Source organism: Aedes aegypti, chromosome 3 (assembly GCF_002204515.2).
Source record: "Aedes aegypti strain LVP_AGWG chromosome 3, AaegL5.0 Primary Assembly, whole genome shotgun sequence".
NCBI classification, from domain to species: domain Eukaryota; kingdom Metazoa; phylum Arthropoda; class Insecta; order Diptera; family Culicidae; genus Aedes; species Aedes aegypti.
The window spans coordinates 185,111,595-185,130,431 of record NC_035109.1 but is presented as its reverse complement, the minus strand read 5'-3'; the positions used below and the strand labels follow the sequence as shown (position 1 = coordinate 185,130,431).

The following is an 18,837-nucleotide window of genomic DNA, read 5'->3' as shown; positions in this document are numbered from 1 at the left end:
TTGTTATTTTTCTGTGTTAGTTGAAATAAAAAATATTACAAAATAACAGACACGGAAAACAGTGAAATATGACAATCATTAGTTAACATAGCTCCTTCCTTCACTAATGCATAATCAACGTTTCATTTACAAATTTAAAGCTGGGCGTCTAAAAGCTGGCTACCTTCTAAATCGAAAAGTTGAAAATTTGCAATTGGATTTAGTCTATTTTCTCCCCACTATGAATGACAAGAGACTGGCTGGTTGATACCGTACTTACGTATGCCACGAATCATGGCTTATTCCAGTGTTCACCTAATATAGTGCATCTGGGGCACTGCTCTTAAGCCTCATCCCACCGCGCCGACATCGGATTGGATCGAGCTTGGGAGGTGGGTGTTGAACAATCTCTCCAGCGAGTAGTGAGAGAGGGGGCTTTCAAAGTCAGCCATCGCTACAGCGCTCTCCCCAGTGGGGGCAAAACGACTCCGCAACTCCCCCCGGTCAACAGCCGGTACCACTCCTCTCTCTCGCTCTTTCTCACTAGCAGACCTTGCACCACATATCCATCGTTCGACCTCATACGATACGATACGATACCAGATACGCTTGTGGTGTATATGGATATAGCTCAACTCGGCTCAGCTGCTGCCTTCTCATATAGCTTCTCAATAGCAGAATTCCTCTACAGTTGAAATATATACGCGTACAAATAGAAATTATACACATTTTTTGTGCTGCAAGAGGTTAGGGAAAAGAGGGAATTATCTGTTTCGCATGTATTCATGTTATTTCCCTGCGTATAATGTCCAACAGTAGTAGGAAAAGTTATGTACAGAAAAAGATCATCGCAGACAAAGAGCATGGGATACATAACCAAAGCAGCAAAGCAGTGAACATGATACTTTTACTTTGTACTTGAAACCAGTTGGAAATGGAATGGAAACGTTCACAAACACACGCGGACCCCGTCGCCTGCTTGGTTTACAAGTTGCACAAAACGGCTTCGGCTCGGCAGCACTGGCCGCTCGTTGCCACTCACACAACCATCCATCCGAAATGGTATTGGTGGATTTCGATCCCCTCTTCCCTTAGTGGTAGTTGTGAAAGCGGCGCGCATGCCATTCAAAATAAAAATCGTAAAAAAGATCAACGCCCCTTTTTTACGATGATTGGTGTTCTCTTAGCTAATCAGAAACGACCAGAGAACGCGCGCCTTGCTCTTTGTAAAGACGAGAGGGATTATGTATTGAAAATCAAATAAGATATCAGTAGCTTTACAAAATCCATACGCGATAGATGATATACGCTGCTGCTGAGACGTGTCAAAATAAATATGCGCTATTAGAGGTTTCGCGCGACGAGGAGTACGGAGATTTTTTTTGTTGTTTCTGTTGTTGTTGTTGGGTTTGCACAACTGTTGCGGGTGAAAGAGCTGGCGCGGGTCTTGTTGAGCCGTTGTTGGAGCATATTCTTGCGAATGACTTACCGTCGCATTTCGGTCGCTCAGCAGCAATTTACGTTTGCCGTCGTGCTCGTTCACAGTTTCGCGGTGGGTTGGAAGAGATCGCGCGCGTTTTCCAGGCCGACCGTGCTGGATGGATTGTAACGGGTTGCTTGGATCCGGCCTACTGCAACACTAAAGTGGCGGTGATGAAAGATTGTGAGCTTGATTGCGTTTTTGGAAGATAAGTGCGAATTGATTTGTTAAAATAATATGCAATAAATTTCTAGAAACCGTGGAAGAATTGCGTTTAGAGATGTGAAAATATACGTCCTGTTGGATTAAAATACTCCTCACGACGAGAGCAAACAGAAGAAGCATAAATCAGTGAATGATCGTTATAGTTTGCTGAAACAGAGTCTACGGCAGTGAACGGAATTATGCCTATAGTGTTATACCTCAAGTGTGCGTTCGGAAGTGATAGATAAAAGTGTGGCCGAGTTTGCGAAAGCGATTGGCAAGTGAAAATTACCCACCGCCATCATTGGTTCAAAATTGCACCCAACACGAACAATCTGGCGGTGGTTAGACAACCATCCATGGCCGTTGGGCCGCCGACGGGAGGATCAGGAAATCCTCCGCAAATACCAGTCCAGCCACACCCGATTCTAGCACCTAGTCCGCTGTTTGCCTTACCGACATTGAACTTTACGGCGTCGCAGGTTGCGACCGTTTGCGAAACACTGGAGGAATCCGGGGACATTGAACGGCTGGCGCGGTTTCTATGGAGCCTACCAGTGGCCCACCCGAACATCTCGGAACTGGACCGTTCCGAGGCGGTGCTGCGAGCGCGGGCGATAGTTGCATATCACACGGGACACTTTAGGTGGGTGAATCAATCGATCGTTGGTTGTTATCAGTGTATGATTTTGTTTGAACCCCTCAAATCAGTGTGGATTAAAGAACCTTGAACAACTGAGATTCCAGATGTGTGGGACTGTAAAATAAGTCATTCAAATATAATGACATTCACATGACTGAATGTGATTTGTTGCAATAGAGTACTGATCCTCAACTTCAATGATAACGCAAAACGAGCCCATGTTAGATACGATTTTCAGTGTACTCTCTGGACACCAGCTTGGGCAATACAAAATAAGATTAGGGCAATTCGCCTAATGTTGAACGGCTAAAAACGTCGCCTATTGTTGAACGGTCCATGTATTCCTTATGACGTGTTCAACAATTAGCGAGCATTTTGATCGTTCATCAATTGGCGAATCACCCTATGTCAGGGAGCAAAGAAGACTGAAAACTAAAGCCAAATTTATGAAAATCAATCACGGCACTCTAACCCCCGCAAAACAATTTCAACAATTCAGTTTGGTTGTGAATGGTTTCTTTACCGTAAGGTGATTATAAAACAAAGCCAAACTTTGAATTTTCAAGTGCACGAGACGAGAGTATCTGACAACAGTTCGCGTTGAAAATTAATCAAATTGCTTGCTTGCTGGTGTTGACCAATGGGATAGATTTTCTAGGCGGAGCGCTGTTTGGTTCTCAAGTCTTGTGGTCTTGAAAATTTGATGTGTGGCTTCGTTCTATAATCACCTTAACTGTACCCAAAATGCGCTAATTCCAAAGTATAAACCTCAATAAGGTGTGGAAATTGCTCAAACAATAACTCTTTAAATTATCACGCTTTATTTTTATACATACTGTTGCATTGTTCGTTAGATATTGGCAACGCAATCGAAAATATAATGTTCCAGAAAACTGAACGTACAAAATTGATTCGTTTTATGTTCAGCATGTTACCAACACAACCCATTGGTAATTGAGCTAGAAAATCATTAGTGCAAGCTGAGTTTTGATCAAATTGTAGAAGTAACTAATAACAATTGCGAAATCGATTGATTTTAACACAGTGCTAGACACGAATGTTTTTTGTAAATCGAACGATGTGTTGCCAAAAATGTACAGTGTCGCAATTGAACGGAAAATGTATTTGAATTTAAGAGCCTTTGAAATTACACTTTACATTTTTTTTTTGTACAGTAGCAAAGTATTTCGCTATGAAGTTTGATTACATATTAGAATCGATTGAGCATTGAATCGGACATCATCCGTGTTGGTGGTGCTGAATCATAATCAATGAAGACAAATTTTGAATTCAAACATGTATTAAAAGCTTACAATTGAATAGACTCGTACTTTTTTGTCATAGTATTACTTAAAGTTTATGCAATGGTGAATTAAAATAAATTAGAATAACATCCGTGGAAAATGATATTGTTGAATTTGGTATTGTTATCCGCTCACGGTAAATTTTTTCGATGGGTTTTATGAAGAACAGGCTAAAAAATGCATTATATATTTTGAAGTTAGTTACCTATTGTGAATTGTTTTCTATACCAATCATCAGACAGAAGGTTGTAGGGATAGGCGGAGCTTAGTGAGCAGCCTGATTTTTCTCATCTTCCATTGAATTTAAACTAAATTGCTGTTGGTTCAGTTTAATCAATACTATCAATAATTGGTAAAATTTTAAATGGAAGAAATGTTTGATTTGCGATTGATGGTTTTTCTGTTTTTCACATAATATCCTCAAGACACATTGGAAATTCTAATTCAGTAAACGGTTGTCAACAAAAACTCCAAAGATTATTTTCATTATTATTAGATCAACATTCAAATACACTCATTGTAACAAAATTCACATACAAAGAGTTATTCGATATTATTTGTTGTACATTGTTCCAGTCAAATACAATTATTATTTCTTATCGATAACATTAGACAATCATATGACATTAGTCGTGAAATTTAACATGCCACTATGAATTCTAACAAAAAAAGAAAAATGTTTTTTTGGCATACATATATTTTAACATACATTATGAATCATAATTTCCAAAATACAGAATACTGCATAAACAACATAAAAATGCATTTTGCTCGAATTGCTTTTACATGAGGTAAACTTCAATTGCATAATGGGTAAAAAGTCGAATTTTCCACCAGCTTATGGCTCAATGGCTTTGTAGCACTAACCATTATCATTTACAAGAATCTGTCTTGTGTTTCTAGCATGGCTGTGAAATGTAATAATAGTAGGCTTGAGATTCACGAAAATCACGAGGGTTTCCTGTCTACAATACTGTTTTGATACGAAATCCAGACACCTAAGCACCTAGACACCGTCAATCTAATTTTTTTTTGGGAATTTCATTTTAAGGGACGAAACATTTTGTTGAGGTATGAAAATAACTATCTTTTGAGAGCAATAATTAGTTAGAAATAGCTAGTTATGAGCTACAAATCATTGAAAATACATTAAATATGTAGCATGTCTTGCTTCGAAATCCGGACACTGAATAATAAATGTTTCGAACTCCGGACATATTTGCTTCGAAATGCGGACACTCTAAAATTATCAATAAACACTTTGATTTTATGGATATTTATGAGATTTTTTTCTGACACGTTGTACAAACGTAATAATGATCTGATACAATTGAAACAAAGATATAAATCTACTATACAATTCATTATATTAACTACAAACAAGAAGGAACAGTCAAAGATAAAATGTGAACCTATTTAAAGCCTTTATAATAAAATTATTTATTTTTATCTAATCAGTCAACGGTTAGGAATCAATAATATTCAATTGAAGCTCATATGTTTTGTAAACAGTAGAATATGTACTACTTATATGCAAAAAGCATGCATATTGATGAAAAGGTTTGCATCTTCTGTTTTCGATAGAACTAGTCAAACAGAAGCATAATCGAATTCCTGGCGTTGAAGCTATATTCTGTTTCCCCCCACTGGACGAGGATATAACTGCTGAATTGCACTTTTTATTATTCATTACTTACCCATTTTTGCTCACCATGGATTTTTTTTCAATTTAAGAAAAAATATAGGTTAAATTATCATAGCACTAGCACTAAATGTAGTGCATGACTGTTGAATTAAACACTCGCTCACTCACAGCAGCCTATTACTTTCCCAAGCTTTGTAAAGTTTGCAGCCACCTTAAAACAATAATGTACACTCTAATTATTAGTGTATTATGATTTTTTATTCATCATCTTTTAAAAATCATTACGAAGCAAGGTGTGTCCGGTTTTCTAAACGTTAGAATTTCATGCTTCAAAACCCGGACACTAGAATTTTTTTTACAAATATTGGACACTTAAGCAGTTTTTAGCACTTTTCGCTATTCGAAAACATCACGGGAAACAAGATCATTGCCTAATTATGATCAATATCACTTCAATGTGCTTCAACACTTTGAAATGATAAGATTCGTTCGAGTAGCGAATCCAAAGCTTTGACCTAATCAGCGCATAAACTTACGTTCTATATGACACGAAAATGTTTTTTTAAGTTTTGAACAATCATTTTACCAGGTTACTATGATGAAAAATACATAATTATGTAGAACTTAAAGTAAGGCATCGATTCGTATATAATTGTTTAAAATTAAATTGCATATGCATGCAAAATAGCTGAAACTCTACAGAGTGTCCGGCTTTCGAAGCGTCCGGGAATTCGATGCAAAACGGTAGTTTAAAATCGTGAATCTCATCATGTAGCCTTTGTTAGGTGCATGCATTTTATCAATCAGTAGTGTCATCGCAGGCTGCAAGCGTGGGGAATAGAACATTTTTCTACCGTAATTTTGTGTTGCCATTAGAAACAAGTGTTGTGTTACTTTCAAGGCCTTTAGCGTACATCAACGATAGGCGTGAGTTTCACTAGTTATACTGATTGTGTCTTGTTTTTCTAGGCTACTGCAGCGTGAATCTCAGATTTTTCCGCACTCTGGTTTCTAGTACCGTAATCCGGGGTAACATTGATCAATTTTTTGAATATTTCTTAAATATTTCGTTTGAAACTGCAAAAGTTGCAAATTGTATACTTTTAAAACAAGTACTGCCACCTATAGCTCGTGACTATATACTTTATTTTATTTTTTGAACTATTTAAGAATGTTCGAAAAAATGTTTTAAGCGATTTTTTGATTTAGCTGGTATGGGGTAACATTGATCACTTATGTAAACAACGTTCTGAATAATTGAAAATGTCGTTACTTACTTAAATCATGGCCCCTGAAGCCGAATATGAAGGCCAAACGCTTACAAAACATTTACTTTTTGAGTTATTTTAAAATTAAAAACACCTCGAACCACGGAATACGCCTAAAGGTAGGCAATTTCCTAAGGGAAATTTACATTCTTAATAGTAATTTGGTAATGTTGCCTAATTGAACATACTTATGAAAGTTTTGACAACGGAATCGTTTTCGGCGATGCCGTTTTAAGTAAGAACCGCATTTTCCATGTTCATATCGTTTACAGAACTTATGTGAGATGTAATGTTTGGTAGTGTCATCCTTAACCATTAAAATCATTATTTCGAAAAGTTGCCAAATTTACGTATAAATTAAATGCAATATTCGCAAAAATCTTCACTTTTATTAGCTCATGAATATAAGAAAGGGAAGCACCATTCATGGTTTGGAAATGTTCCATCAATAAATAATAATGCGAACTTTCTACGAGATGAGTTATTCCGATCAATGTTACCCCGCTGATCAATGATACCCCGGATTACGGTACAATCTCTTGAACATACCAGCAGTTTTGAATCCAGTATGATGAAAATTGTCAATACTGAAAAATATCATACATTCAGTATGATAAAACTACCAATTCTATAATAGTAGTTCACATAACAAGTTGCAGAATGATGGTTTTTACAGCACGAGTCGTACACTTACCCAACGAGGCTTGCCGAGTTGAAAAATTTCGACGAGTGCTGTAAATATCGAGTTCTGCAACGGCTGTTTTTCATCACGCCAATCTGTCAAGAAAGTATGCAGTGCAGGAATAGTCATTACGCAACTGAAACCAGTGCTGTAATGATTCATTACGCAACGCTTAATCATTATGCAACTGTCTTGAGTTGCGTAATGAATCAACACAACAATTTTTCAGAAATTGTTAAATAATGGTGAATGCATTCCGATATAATTTCTGATACCCTCAAGTGGTCTTCTACGAAATTGCAAAAAAAAGTTGTTTGTAACTCGTTGTAGAATTCGATTTTTACAGCACTCGTCGTAATTATCCTACTCGGCAAGCCTCGTGCAACTTGTTCCGTAAACTACTAATTTGCAATTTCGTAGAAGGGGTATCAAAATCTTATCGGAATGCACTCACCATTATTTTACAATTTCTGAAAAAATGTTGTGGAATGATTTATTACGCAACTCATAACAGTTGCTTAATGAGAAAGCGTTGCGTAATGAGTGATTACACCACTGGTTTCAGTTGCGTAATTAGTGCAGGAAAGTAGGTCGTTTCATGACGGATTGGCGTGATGAAAAACCACATTTTACGATGAAAAATTGTAAAAAGTTAGTTTGCAAGTTATTAAGGATTATTTTTACTCTTCTGATCGAGAGTATATGCTGATTCGAAAACTTGAAGTTGATGGAATCAATCTCATACAATTTTCAAAGAAAAATTGAGAAACATATAAAAATATTGATCTACGAACTTCTTTTGGTCCATATTAAAAAAAAATGCGCTAATCAAACTAATTCTCGGCACATGGAATAATCGAAAAACTGAAGGAAATTTGTTTATACTAATTTTCTTTACTTGATACGATCTTAAGGAATTCCTCTCACAGAGATTTTCACCTGTGATCGCTGGAAGAATGTCACCAGAAGTTCAATAGAGTTTTTTTTCTTTAGTTTTCTTGTTGCTATTTATTCAAGACTTCATTACATGCTTCCAAGAATCCAGACCAAACCGTTTCAAAAAATTCTGTGTTCCGATTTCTGATCATTTTATACATATATTTTTTTAATAAGTGTGGTGTTAAGAGATTGTCTCTTCTACTTTTTCTTAGCTACTTTTTTTTGGTCTATGTCGTCCTTTATTACAATGAACTTACAACGACAAATAACGAATGTTTCATAATTTTGTTCAGACAGGTAGGGTTAGAACAATCGACTTATAGAAATTATCATAGCCTGGAAGGGTGGAGATGATTAGTTGAATGGTTTCTTGCGAGTGTTGCAAAGACCTTTACTGCCGTTCTACGCATGTTTGTCCCGCGGTTCATAAGGCTTACATAGAACATGGGACACGTAGTAGTAGAAGGGCAGTTTATATCCCCTGGAGTGCATCATGGAGAGTTGGATCTTATTCGTATGAGAGTAGTGGCCATAAGACTGCAAGTATATGTAAGCAAAGCCGCATAGTAATGTGTGATGAGTTATCCTGAATTTTAAGAAGAACTTCCACCAACTTGAAGATTAGTAGTAACTATTATGCAACAAGTTGCAAAATGATGATTTTTTCAGCACGAGTCGTACATTTATCCAACGAGGCTCGCCGAGTCTGTCACAAAATTTCAGACTGTCACGAATTTTCACACTTTCAATGCTGACTCTATTTTGAAATACAGACCAGGTAAAACGCTGCTAGCAATTTTCTACCATATTGTTGGTTATTCATGTACTAAATTGCCTACACATAAGTATACACGAACCACTTCTTAAAACTCTCCTCTTTTTTGAGAGTGAGCTCACAATTGCTACTGCCACCTTTACGTCCGCAAAACACAGAATCTTTCACAGTCAACTAGCTTCTGGCTCTACGATCCGAATCTGACTCGATTTGGTTCGCCAAATGAATGTAGAATCAGAATTTAGTTAATTGAGTCATTGAGAAATTGAGAGCAATTCAATAGACGTATGGACGTAATCCGACGTCGTTTTGATAACTCCCATAACAGTACTAAAAAATTCTAGTTTTCGATACTGTTATTAGTGCTGAAAAGTAACATTTTTCAGCACTCTTTGTACTGTCAGGAAAAGTAGGCTGTAATGTTGGTCATTGCTATGATGAAAAGTAAGTCGATATACAATCAAACTGCAAAAAGAATTTTTTCGATATATTTCAACACAGTAGTGCTTCTTCTTATGAAGATACTATGGGCGTAGGAATAGGAGTTGAAATATGCATGTTTTTGTCACGTTTCTTTTTATTTCTTTAATAGTGAGGCTGTGGCTAAAGTTCACCTCCAGGTTTTAAAAATAAGCATGAAAACAAAAATAGGTATATACAACAGTTTCATAGCTCATATTGTTTCTAGGGCACGATAATAACAAATATTCTTAAATATCTATCGTGTAATTGTGATATAGTTGCCTCAATATTGTACCATTATGCCATACAAAGTCGTGTAAATGTGTTTATATTTGTGTATCTCACAGTAACTCAAAATCATATTTTAAAATTCCAATCAACATATCATAAATATGATTTTTCCATGAAGAAGTGGAGAATTGCAATGTAGCTTCAATTTCATACAAATTGAAAATGTTCAATATATTTTCCAAAACCTTAACACACACTCAAACCTACATGATCATGAAATACATTGAAATTTCGCACTTCCAGTTTTAAACTAATTTTGCAAAATCCCGGGATTTCGAAAATAAAAAGTCAAGTCCGGGAAATAAGACCCTCTATTTGGTGGGCTACGTAGCCGTGCGGTTAGCGGCGTCAGTTGGTTAGGCGTATTGTGCTACGGAGTGTGGGTTCGATTCCCGCCCCAGTCGGAGAAAACTTTTCATCAAACCAACAATTCTTTATTGGTCCACTGGTCGTTTCGTGTGTCCGTTGTCTAATGTTAGTTATGTTCAGTCTGTGTAGCCTCTGGATGAAGACGGTGTAAATTATTTTTTTTTAATCTGAACACTTCAATTTGAACCCTGCTAGTTTGCACATCGTTCAGATTTAAAATAGTTCAAACGTCATTTAGCTCATGAAACGGAGTTTAGTGAAATGGAACGTAGTAAGATTTCGATTGATAATTTTAAAATCAAATTAAAAATGAATCCCGATGGTTTGCATGAGGTATCATCCAAATAAGCAGTGGTGCACGGTATTTGGGTTGAATTTTATACCCAGATGACACATTTCTGGCATTATAAAAAATCACATTAAAAAAAACTTGAAGATTAGTAGAATACTTAGAGCAAAACCATTTCTGTCTGTTTTGAGCATTATCCAAGTAACATTGGTAGCTGAATAACAGTTCATTCAACTAAAATGAGCTGTATAAACAGCAACTTAGCTGAATAAGCTGTTATTCAGCTACCAATGTTGCTTGAGTAGGATTTATGGATGTGATTTCTCAAACGAATAGCTCATTTCTCACACCTATCGTAGTGCTCTCTAGGGCAACATTGTCGTCATTCGAATCATTATACCGTGGAGTGTTGTGTAAAGGTTCGAAATTATATTGACCAACGTGCTTCAAAATCGCGGTATTTACAATAATGTCCGTTCCTTCCAACTAATTAGACGGATTAATCGACTTGCAAGACGATGCAACCACAGATTATGCATTCGTGTGAAGCTTGTTATACAGATTTGTGTATTTCTAACGCCAAATATACTTGGGGATTTTCCGAGCAATCCCACGCCTCGCCAGATGATGATGCCTGCCTGTTGTTGGTTCAAATCTGCACATCATCGTGAGATATTCGTTTCGAAATTATCAATATAACACAATTATTCTTGCTCCAATTGTAAGAGAAAAATTCATCAAATCATAAGAGAGATAAATGGTCCATCAGCTGCAACTGAATCGCGAGGGGGGAGCGCGCTCTCTTACGACTGTCATTGCCTCCTGGCCTGTGGGGTGAAGAAGAGCTCGCGAATTCGGATTGGTGGAACGGCGGCCAATTGGGTGCGTAGTGGAGCCAAACACCGAAACGTGGACCGCCCGTATGGGTAAACGGTTCCAAACGAGGCTCGTTAGCGAGGCAACCACCACGTGTAGGCACCAGTATAAAATCAATAAATTACCTTTTGGAGCGGACAAAAAAAAAAAAACGAACGCGATTAACGTTTCGAACTGGTCCAATCGCAGTCGGTGGGATTTGCGATGGGTACATGAATGCGAACTAGTAGGGGAGTATGGGCGCGCGGTGCTTCATTTACTGTTATTATTATTACGAAAATTTATTGGCTTTTTTCGGTGTAATAAATGTAAAATGTATTTACTGTTATTATAAAAACAATCCCTAACAGAAAGTTAAACGTCAGCTCGTTTTTACATACACCTCTGGAGTTGTAAAAAGATAGTTAGACGAAATTTGAAAAAACGTCCTTTTGAAGGCGGAGCGTTGATTTTTTATTTGATTTGATCATAAAAGTAGTTGACGAATCGCTGCTACCCGTATGTAGTAAACACTCATGTTCGAAAGTAGTACATACGTACTACATGTTCGAAAGGTTGTTAATTTATACCAAAAGTGTAGTAAACTCTGTAAATTTCGTTTTCGAGGTTGTGCTACATGTAGGAAAGCTAAGCTTTTTTATTCATACTACCCAATTTTGCCCTACAGGTTGTTAAAGTTGTAAAAATGCTGAATTTTAATATTAAGAATTTAACGATTATACTAGAACTCAAGGAGTCCAAATTAAGTATGTAGAAATGTTTTCAAAAGAATGATTGTTTGACAATTGATCAATTTGACGATCGGCGAATTGTAGTAGAGTACTATTTTGTGATAATAAATTAAGACTCGTGGGCGTTATCATATTTCAAACGTTTCGCAACGATCAGCCTATGTTGATTTGGAAAAGTTTGCTGAACTGATGCCACAGTTTACCCAAATTTGCAGTCAGTTCACCTGTCTGACGCACGTTTCGTAACCATCTGATATATGTAGTTCAAAAGTCCTACGCACACTCCGGAAAGGCTGCCCGAGAAGAATCAACAATAAAATTTGTAATAATGACCTATCGTGCACGGTGGATAATTTGGAAATTTTCTCTTTTAATTTTCGATAAATAATTTTATTAGCAAAACAGCGATACAGTAGGTGGGCACCTCGAGCCAAAAAAAAAAAACAGAGAAGAGACTTCCACCAGCTGGCGGAGAAAAATGGTCTAAAAAGTGGAGAAAAAGCAGCAAGTAATTGTAGTTTATAGCTAGTTAAACGTAAGCTCGCCTGGTGTGGTGCTATTTTGGGGGCCTTTTCCTGCCCCTCGCGGATGTGTACAAGATAGATTGTTGATTTTTCGCCTGGTTGGTACAATTGGCTGATGGTTGTACTTTTTTTTATCATTGGGAGAGCGATCGTTTACGTTTTTGGCCAGCACGATTACGGGGCCAGAAGGAAAACACGCTTATTAAAATAATTTGGCTCTCGTCTGGATTCAGCGTTAGAGGAGTAGGTCACGTTCATGAGCATGATTTGGCTGATCCGCCCTGAGGCATTGTGGCAACGAAGCATTGCTCAGGTCTTTACCTTTGCGTTAAACTGCTCGAACGTTGTCTGGTTTGCGCACAACGAATCATTTTTCGACAATTGAGCTCTTTTCCAAACGACGTGGAGATAGGTTTCCTGCAACTCAGATTGAGCTATGATTTTTGTTTTCTGTATTTTATCGGTACAATAAGCTTCGGAATTCCTGGATAAATACTGGATTCGACTTTGTAAGCAGATTGATGAACATTTCTTTGAATTAACCTTTTGTATTAATTGTCAATTCAAAAACTATTAACTAAGCCTAAGTTTGTACTCATAACCATTAATTTTCGTTGCTTATTGCTAAATTCATCATTACATGAGGAATACGAGTCGTGGGGTAAGCCCTAAAAGGTTTAAATGTACGTTCTGCCATTCAACGCTCAACCGAGAGCCGTCATGAAAAGGCAAATGAAGAATTACACCGCATTTGTGAATTGCTGTAATGGTGCCTGCCGGCAAAATCGTCTGTAGGGTTGCATTTGTTTTGTTTCGAGAATTGTGGTCTCTGTCTGAGTGAATTGATTTCCATTATTCCTATCTGCTTCATTTCACACCTTTAATCAAATGATGTTTTGAATATTACTCCCTCTAACGTTAGCATACTTTATCTACATATTTTTATACATTTTTCCACGTTTCATATTTTTGAATTTGTGTCGATTTTGGTTACTTGGTTCCAGGCATATTCTGAAATTTCTAAGCAGAGAAGAAGATTTCTAAGAACCTTAACTATAATTCATTTGAATATAATACAGAATTTTGCTTATGTTCGTTTGATTGCTACTCAAAACAATACTTTAATATTTAGAATCAGCCGCAAAAAAAACAAAGCTAACGAGTATTACTGTTGAGTAATGAGCATTTAAGTCTCTGATATTCATCTGCCCGTATAAAAATCTTCAAGACATCAAAATAGTTATTTGAGCAACAAGTTGCAAAATGATGATATTTTCAGCACGAGCCGTACATTTATCCGACGAGGCTTGCCGTACATCTAACCGACTCAAATTTTCACGCATCTCCCGAAGTCAAACACTAGCACTTTTCAGCACTATTTCTTTCGATAGGAAAATTAGGCCGTAATGTTGTCTATTTTCTTGATGAAAAGTAGGCTGATTTGCAACGGAATAGCAAAACATTGTTTTGTAATGTTTAGTTTTTTTTACAAATGATTTGTTACAAATTGTAAAGTTGATAGAGGAACCTGGACTGAATCAGACAATGAATGTTCCAATTCGGTTGATTTCTCTAGCGGTTTTGTAGGAATCATGTGCATCGTTTTTGTACGCATCGTCTGACTCGAAACTTGCACACTATATTTGATACCTTTCCGTCAGAGTCTATATACTCATATATGACATATGATAGTCATAGACTCTGCTTTCCGTTATTGTGTTAGTTTTTTATATCAATTTGTTGTTATTGAGCATTGTCCGAGAGCATTATTTCTATGTTAATCGGTATTAACCCTCTAATACCCAAATTTTTATTTTCGATCTAAATATCATTTTAAGTTATCTAAAATCGTTCTAAACACGTTTTGGGCAATGATTTATTTTTATTCGCAAATATATGAATTTTGGTTTTTGATTTTTATAATTATTATTTTTTAACATCACTATCCTTCTTAATTTTTTCTTGAAGTTACTGATTTTTGGCAACAATAAAAATTCAAGTTTTCACGGTACTTTTAAAAAGAGTAAATTTCAAATATTTTTCTGAAAATATTTTTATTTTCCGTGTAATTAACGGAACCACAGGTTTGGAATTATTTTAATACCACCAAGCCCTTCTTCTGTTATAGGTTAATAGTAGAAAAATATAAAAGGTACGATTTTTTATATTACACGTTAAATAAACCCCAGGCATTTGTAGGTTATATAAGAATACAATTTTTCAAACAATTTTCAAAAATACAAAAAAGTTTCAAAAGTCATAAAAACCTTTTCTCATATGCGTGTTATGAGTCAAGGTTTAAGCCAAAAATAAAATCATTTTGATTTCCGAGCTACGAAAAAATACACAAAATTCCAAAGTGTACCCCGCCTAAAGGCGGGGTTGGGTATTAGAGGGTTAATTCACTAATCCATCTGTATTATGCTATACTATACTAATTCCTTCAACACAAGCTTTATTCGACTATATAATTAAGATGAGGACTGTATCGAAAAGTAATTAGTAATATATTCAAATGTCCGAAATAGGTGGGTCTATCAATGCTATTTATATTATCTATATACAATACCATACCCGACTAAGGGTACAAAACAAAATTATATCAGCATATGTTATTATGTTATAAATTTTTTTCGAACATAACATTTGAAAAAAAGTACCCAGATAGCCTTCAGCAAATTGGCTACAATTTTGCTGAAGAAAATTTCATCAAATTTTTTACCCATTTATAGTTATAACACTTTTAAAATTAATTTGACTGCGCCCACTGGTGGGGCAAGAGTTCGAATCTGGTGTGGGGCAAAAGTTCGCTGGCTGGTACACAAAATCTCGTTACCTTTATATCAGCCATAAACTTATGTTTACAGAAAAATACACACTAAATTGTCATTAAAAGACCCTCGGCAATACCTAAAAACAACAATTTTTCGCAAAAATTGGTTCAAACTTGTAATTTTAGTTCCTAGATGAGTAGGAAAGATTCGCTAAATTTAAAGATAATATGTGGATTTGAGGCGGTTTTTTCATTTTTTCCGCGAAAAAAATGTACCTGCTGATTCGAACTTTTGCTCCTCTGTGGGCCGAAATTGGTTATCATGCATTTATGTAAATACACCTTAGAGCATATTTAGTATATACTTACAAACACTCTTGCATAAAAATCGATTAAAATTTAATTTCTGTTTTGTTCCATTGAATGAAAATGACCAAATGACGTCTGTTTTTTAATTTTCCTGGTAACGGAGTTATTTTCAGTGTAAGACAGGGCTGCTGGTCTAATGGCTACCGCTTCTGCTTCATAACGCTTACGCCAGACACATAGGCAGTCTGCTAACCAAACAGCAAGCCTCTGGTTGCTTCTTTGTGTAAGTGCAACTGATCTGGTGATACTGGAGTAGGGTAGATGTACCAATAGTGGAGGTACTAAGCACGATTGAACTTCATTTAGCCGCCCAAATTCAAGATAGGCAATTAATCTACATATTGATGTTGTAACGGGAAGTAACGGCCTTTGACTTAATGAGAAAAAATGATTTCATCGCAGTAACCAACGGCATGTCAGTGAAAAATAATGCCTCCACTATTGGTACGCTGTTCCTTTAGTTGCGGTATATTTTTAATTTGTATTCCTATAGTTGCGGTATCCGTTGTTTTCTTCTGGGACCCTCCACTATAGGAACACTTCACCGCAACTATTGGTACAAGTAAAAAAAAATACCAATTTAAGCGATGTTTCATCAGTTATAATGCAATTTGAACGCTGTTTTCAACTATTTCGTGTTTCAACAAGACAATACGACGATTGGCAGTGTCGGTTCTGTAACTGATGCAATCAAATCAGTGAAAATGGCTCTACCGCAACTATAGGAACACCCTCAACTAATGGATCACTTACCGAAACACACTTTTCGCACTATATGGCTTTTTAACCTTTCGGTTGTCGCGTGAAATTGTTACGCGAATAGTTTTATAAATATCCCAGGAGTCTAATCACTTAGAAATATGACGTCTTCGGCAAAATTGTTCAGTAGCTCAAAGGCTATCATTTTATTAGCTAAGAAATCCGGGATTTTGCCACTAAGCGGCTCTAGTGAGCATGAAACTTTTGTCTTGCATATCTCAGGATCCTGACCACTTAGAAAGATGGCGTCTTCGGCAAAGTTGTACGGTAATTCAAGGACTATCATTGTTCGAGCTAGATGATTCAAAATTTTACCACCAGGCAGCGCTAAAGAGCATAAAACATTTGTTTTGCAAATATCTCAGGAGCCTGATAATTTACAAAGATGGCGTCTTCGGCAGAGTTGTTCAGTAGCTCAAATGCTTTCTTTGTTTAATCCTTGAAGTTCGAGATTTGGTAAAAAATGATAGTCCCTGAGCTTCTGAACAACTTTGCCGGCATCTGCCTAAAAAGTCAGGATCCTGCAATATCTGCAGAACAAAAGTTTCTTACTCACTAGCGCCGTCTAGTGGCAAAATATCCTATTTCTTGGCTCAAATAATGATAGCCCTTGAGCTACTGAAAGACGCTATCTTTCAGGTTCCTGAAATATCGTCAAAACAAAAGTTTAATGCTCATTAGCGCCACCTAGTGGCAAATTTTTGAATCAACTAGCTCGAACAATGATAGTTCTTAACTTACTGTACAATTTTGCCGAAAACGCCATCCTTTTAAATCCGTGGTCATTAAAGTGCGGCCCGCGGGCCACACGTTATGTCCGTACCTCTTAATTATGATAAGTTTCGAACATTTTTTAATCGGGAAGCTGTTTTAATCCTAAAGTTATCAAGCACACCAAACCAAATTATTATAAAAAAAATAAATTATAAGAAATAAAAATGGTCAAAAAACAAAGCTGAGGATCACTGTTCTAAATGGTCAGGAACCTGAAATATTTGCATAACAATAGTAAAAATTTAATGCCCACTAGTGCCATCTAGCGGTCAAATTCCGAATTAAATGTGGTGTCATCATACAGCGCTTCACCTCTAGAACAACTTCACTAAAGACCTCAAGTTTTTAAATTATCTAGATTTTGAGATATACCGATTTCAAACTGTGGTCTACTCGAACCTTATATAATGCGTTCATTATTATGCGACTTATTTTACTGCTTTATAAAGGGCCATACTGTAAATAAAAACTGTAGAGTATTGTTCTTATGAAAATGCTCAAGGAATACATTTCGTCTAACTTTGTTACTGAAAGCCTTGAAGAAGAATATTTTCAAAGCACATGCTGAATTGCGAAAAAAAACCTAACCGGTTGGCGAAGTACCGGCAGAACTGCCAGTGAAATCATGTAAAACGCATGGCAGAAGAACGACTCAAGCTATCTTAAAATTGAATCTTTGAGAAGAAAAACACTTTTATTAAATAAAAAAATACATTAGAACATCGACAGTTGGCATAGCACCATCAGCCAAATCGGTTTTTCGCCAGCCACACAATATTCAAAACGCAGCCGCCCGCACGTACGGCATGCTGTGATCCCTCGCTAGGGTGATCATTAGCCTGGGACACGGCTATATGAAATATTTAGATTCTCGCTCCAGTCCATTTTTCGGATTGCATTTGGGTTCTATAACAACCGTGCAAAATTTCAGTTGGATCGGTGAAACTACATTTTAGCGCCAACTGTTCAAAGTTTGTATGGGATTTAATATGGGGAAACTTACTTTTGCAAAGAAAAATCGCCAGAGGTCGCCCATTGACCTCTATAAAAATTCAATAGACATCGATAGGTGTTTTTGCGATGAACAACATTGTCGAAGACCGCATTATTGTTATTCCTTTATGTGTTAATCAACGTCGCCTTGCTAATAAGTTATCATTGAATAACTTTTTTCACAAGTGTCAGATTGTTTCGCGGTCTTCGGCAATATTCTTTATGATAAAAATGCCTATCGAGGTCTGCGTTCAGAATTTTTATAGAGGTCAATGGGCGACCTCTGGCGATTTTTCTTTTTAAAAGTAAGCTTCGCAATATTAAATCCCATACAAACTTTAAACGGCTGGCGCTAAAATATACTTTCACTGATCGAGCTGAAATTTTGCACAGTTGTCTTGGGATCCAAATGTAATCCCAAAAGTGGGCTGAAGCGAGAATCTAAATTTTGTCTCACACTAGTGATCATATAAGTAAAATAAGCTCATACATTCTAAAACATAATGTATCCAATCACAAGACGAAACTGAATTCTTCAAGAAAAATGTCAACGCAACTTTATTGAACTAACAATAACAAAATCTTTTTTTCATCCACGCTAATGCGTTTATGTCAATCAAGACCACTGTTTTTTTTAATTGCATGATTCTTAATATAAATTGAGGAGGTTAGAAGCAAATTGGTGGCTGACAAAACCTTGTTAAAAAA

At 36.5% G+C, this 18,837-nt stretch overlaps 1 protein-coding gene across 1 annotated transcript in view; it reads left to right on the top strand.

Moving 5' to 3' along the window:
• Positions 1-1,212: 1,212 nt before the first annotated feature.
• LOC5577351 (homeobox protein SIX3) overlaps positions 1,213-18,837 on the top strand; it is a 29,252-nt gene continuing 11,627 nt past the window's right edge. Inside the window, exon 1 of the mRNA XM_001656377.2 lies at positions 1,213-2,309. Coding sequence (XP_001656427.1) covers positions 2,023-2,309 — 287 coding nt within the window. The 5' untranslated portion in view covers positions 1,213-2,022. The remainder of the gene's footprint in view (positions 2,310-18,837) is intronic.